We start from the raw sequence: 4,150 nt of genomic DNA, 5'->3' as shown, positions 1-4,150 counted from the left end.
TGGTGGGTTTTTGTTAAATGTGAGCCAAAATCATCACAATTAAAAGAACCAAAGACTTAAACTACTTCAGTCTGCGAATTTAGAATTTATTTAATACACGAGTTTCACAATTTGAGTTGAATTACTGAAATAAATGAACTTTCATTCTAATTGAGATTATTTAATAACTACGGAGCTCCGAATATAATTCGAATTAACAATTAGTTTCTATGACGTCAGCAGGTTTTATTATTTTTTTTTTTATTAATTTATTATTATTTGTTAATTTTAAGCAATAATGATTTTAATAAGTAATTACGAAATATAATAATTCGTTCCACGATTTAGGCCTACTAAAACTAGGGAATGAACGAATTAACGAACGAATTATTTCGTGCCAGCTAAGTCTAAACAAGAGAACGAATACTTAATTCGTGGCCATAATTTAGACTAAACGAAAAAATTAATTCTTAATTCGTGGCCATAATATAGTCCTGGTATAAAAGAGAACTAGCCTATTCTAAATTCGAGGCCGTGATTTTGTCTGCATGTCATGATCGGGGCTCCGTACAACCGAATATAACCTTAGCCTACCTGTTTATTCATTTATTATGGTATGTAACTAGCTCACCTTTTGCTGCACCATGTTTGCGTAGCACATCTTCGTGCTCTCTGTAATCAATATGAATCTGTACTAACTTTAACAGTCTCCCCGCACTCCCTCTCAGTTTCTTCTCCCTGCTCATTCTTAACTTTGATTTTTACTTTACATTTATGTATAAGGCTTGAAACTTCGTTGAAACAATATCTGAACTCCATAACTGCTCTATTCTCGATCTCTGCAGATTCTCGATCTGGAACAAGCAAATCACCAAACGGCATTCTGGGTTGAGCGAGTGGCGCTGAGCGTATTGAGCGAGCGGAGCGGAATCTTCAGAAAGGCGCTCTGCGCTCTTAAGGAAATATTACCACTCCGCTCACGCTCCGCTCCGCTCACATGCTCTGGCCTAGACAACATGATGTACAAAAACCCGCCATGGATTTCAGGAGCTCTACACGAACTATTAGGCCAATCCATGTTTTAAATCACGTATATGAATGAATGTATTTCAATGAGTCTTTTATAAATCTATCTATCTATCTATCTATCTATCTATGCTTTCGCCCAGTACAGAATTTCTTGTATAATTTATTTCAGAACGAATTCTGGATATGAAGAGATGATTTGTAGAGTCTATCAGGAAGCTTATCTTTTATCTTTCCTTTTTAAATTGTATTATTGTGTTTACTGTCGATTTGGGGGATGGGTGATAAGTAGATGACTTGTTATGCGCCGAACAGTGGGGGGCGCTAAAGACATCGTTTAAACATTTTAATAGGTCAAAGGCCTTTCGTCCAACGTTATCAAATTTGCACTTTTCGAGATGAAAACAATCAATACAGCTGATGTTTCGTCTGTGTCATCTGCAGGAGAGGTAACTTTACCATTTTCGTCGAGGTCAAGTTTGTTGAAAAGCTGAAGTGGATGAAAGAGTTTGTGCAAGTGTTTAGCAAGTTACGCTAATTAATTATTTGTTTGATATTTATTTACTCCTGTAAATATAAAGATACTTTCCAAATAGATGTTGTCGTCACAAAAGCATTTTAATCGCTTTGACCACCTCAATTATAAAATATGATAAAGACGAACACAAGCGCCAGAATTACCACAAGATGTCACTGTTCAACTGTTAACGGACGTTCAATAATATAAAATTACATTTCAGAAGTTTGGTACTCTGCATATAGTTATAGTTAAACTGTAACGTTTGTCCTCCTCTAACAGTAAACAAAAACGGTCCTGTGTGTTTAAAGGATGTCGGATCAGACTGCTTTGTTCGAGTCAGAAAGCGAGACTTGGAGAAACTGGAGGCAGAAGTCAGGACACAACGAGAGCTTATGCCAAAAGTAATCAATAGTGACTTTATTGATACTATCCATAAAGGACGGTCTCTGGACGCATGTAAGCAAAAACTCTTTCTGTAACAGTGGTCAGTTATGATACACATGAATGTGGAAAAATATGGAAACAGTATTTCTTTGTACATGCTTTAGTATAGTAAATGACCCTATGTAATGGACATTGTTGTTCCAACAGCAGGGTTGAGCAAAATTCCGAATTGAAGCTTAAATTCATACTCTGGAATTTGAATCAAATTGGCCATACCTCACAGGAAGTTGAATTTGAATAACAGGAAGGTAAATTTGCTGAATTGCAATTAGAAAGAAACCAACCCAGGTAATGCATCCTGAAAATAAATAGGCTAAAGCATTCTTCCACTCTGGTTCACAAAAGTTGCCATATATGTGTCACTTGCACAAGATAAACAAGGCTTTAAGCCAACATTCAAAGTTTTTCTTGGCAAAAATTTGTGTAGTAAAAATTACAGCTGTTTGAATTTCTTTGAATTTCATTAATTTCTGCTACCTTACATTTAAATTTCAATTAAGTGCCCTGTTTCCTAGATCAATTCAAATGTAGTGCAAATTCATAACACTTTAATTCAAGAGACAGTCTCAATTCAATTCTGAATGGTGAATGTAAACCTTGTTTACAGCATTTATAAATGTTAATTCTGACTGTTTTAATAAAAGATTCCTTATTGTTATATAGTTAAAGAACGCAGTGACCGTGAGCAGCAGCAACAGAGAGAGGATTGTCTGCACATCCGCTCCAGACTAGATGTTGCTCTGAGCGAGTGTAAGAGAGAGAGACAGGTACTAAAATAGAGAGGAGAGAATGAGAGACTGAAGAGCCCACACTGAAAAGATTCTAGGAGAGCATCTACACAAATAGTTTTGCATTAATGTACTTTATGTGTATGTATTAGTGCAGTGGTTCTCAACCAGGGGGCTGCCTGGGACCCACTAGAAGGCCTCACCACACTTCCACGGGAGTCGCAGGGCGGCTTGGCTAAAAAAAAGTGTGATTTCTAGACTTAGAAAAGTTGTGCAAATTTTTATTATGATTCTAAATTTTTCTAGCTATGTCATGCCCTGAATATTTAATTTAATTTAAATTATTTATTTATTTATTTTTACTATTTGTGAGTAAAAAAATGTCACAAACGACTAGAAAAGTCATTTAAATTAATTGGTAATAAAAAGTGTAAAGCCTGAAGAACACTGAGTTAATGAAACTTATAGAAATATGGAACTGAATTTTTTTGATTATTTATATTTCATTATATATATTTATATTATATTGATTTTATTCAATCATATTAAAGTAAAAGGTCTCTCAAATATTACATTTTCATTTATTTATTCAATATCCTGGGGACCTTTGAATATTAATCTTAACAATGAGGTGTCTTGGGGTTAGAAAGTTTGAGAACCACTAGTGTGTTTGTATGAGAGAGAGGGAGACATCTCTTCCCCAAATAGGTACGTTATGGTTGTCTAGTTATTCGTGTGTGTATGTAAGTATCTCCTCACATACATTTGTAGGAGAAGCTGGTTTTAAAGCAGCAGTTACGGGAGTGCAGAGAGGAGCTGCAGCAGCAGAAAGCATTGTGTACTGAGCTGGGCGCTGCATCTTGCACCCTGCTCTGGAGTGCATCCCAAAGGGAGGAAGCAATCAGAGACATATTGGCTGATGTGAGTTTGTACCATTTTGGGAGTGGACACTGTTAAGGGCTGACATCCAGTAAAGTGAGCCGGGTTGTTTTGTAAATGGGAGGACATGGATTTGCTTTACCTCAACTCTACATACACTTGTGCATCCACAGGGTAAACTGGAGCCCTTCCTGAGCATTGCAGGTCAAACCATGGAGGCTTTCATCAAGTTTCTGAATGACGAGGCAAAGCCACAACAGAGTTCCAACTCAAAAGAGCATCATTTAGTTCTGGCTCTGGCTGGCGTTGTTACCAGTGAGGGCACTGAGTTTGTTTTTTCTAATAGTTCAATCTAACTGTCATAACTTATTTATACTGTATATTACCATCTCAAGAATGTAAGAAATCGTAATTTCATCTGTTCATTGGTTTTAGATATAGCTGCTGTGTCTTGTGGACGGGACTTCTTATCCTCTTCTGCCCACATCCTGCTGGATACTTTGTTGCAGCTGCTGTGTCTAATGAAACCAGGAGTGTTTCCGAAACTCAAAGTGTATGTCACAATTAAAAACAA

General features: G+C 36.5%; 1 protein-coding gene across 1 annotated transcript in view; it reads left to right on the top strand.

Moving 5' to 3' along the window:
- Positions 1–1,363: 1,363 nt before the first annotated feature.
- Positions 1,364–4,150, top strand: part of LOC107667649 (heat shock factor 2-binding protein-like) — a 4,994-nt gene continuing 2,207 nt past the window's right edge. Inside the window, exons 1-6 of the mRNA XM_016459371.1 lie at positions 1,364–1,454; positions 1,834–1,981; positions 2,633–2,736; positions 3,469–3,618; positions 3,750–3,891; positions 4,012–4,129. Coding sequence (XP_016314857.1) covers positions 1,404–1,454; positions 1,834–1,981; positions 2,633–2,736; positions 3,469–3,618; positions 3,750–3,891; positions 4,012–4,129 — 713 coding nt within the window. The 5' untranslated portion in view covers positions 1,364–1,403. The remainder of the gene's footprint in view (positions 1,455–1,833; positions 1,982–2,632; positions 2,737–3,468; positions 3,619–3,749; positions 3,892–4,011; positions 4,130–4,150) is intronic.

The sequence above is a fragment of the Sinocyclocheilus anshuiensis genome, unplaced genomic scaffold (genome assembly GCF_001515605.1).
Source record: "Sinocyclocheilus anshuiensis isolate Anshui unplaced genomic scaffold, SAMN03320099.WGS_v1.1 scaffold1305, whole genome shotgun sequence".
Taxonomy (NCBI): domain Eukaryota; kingdom Metazoa; phylum Chordata; class Actinopteri; order Cypriniformes; family Cyprinidae; genus Sinocyclocheilus; species Sinocyclocheilus anshuiensis.
Note: the sequence above shows the minus strand (reverse complement) of the source record. Positions and strands in the feature narration are given on the sequence as shown.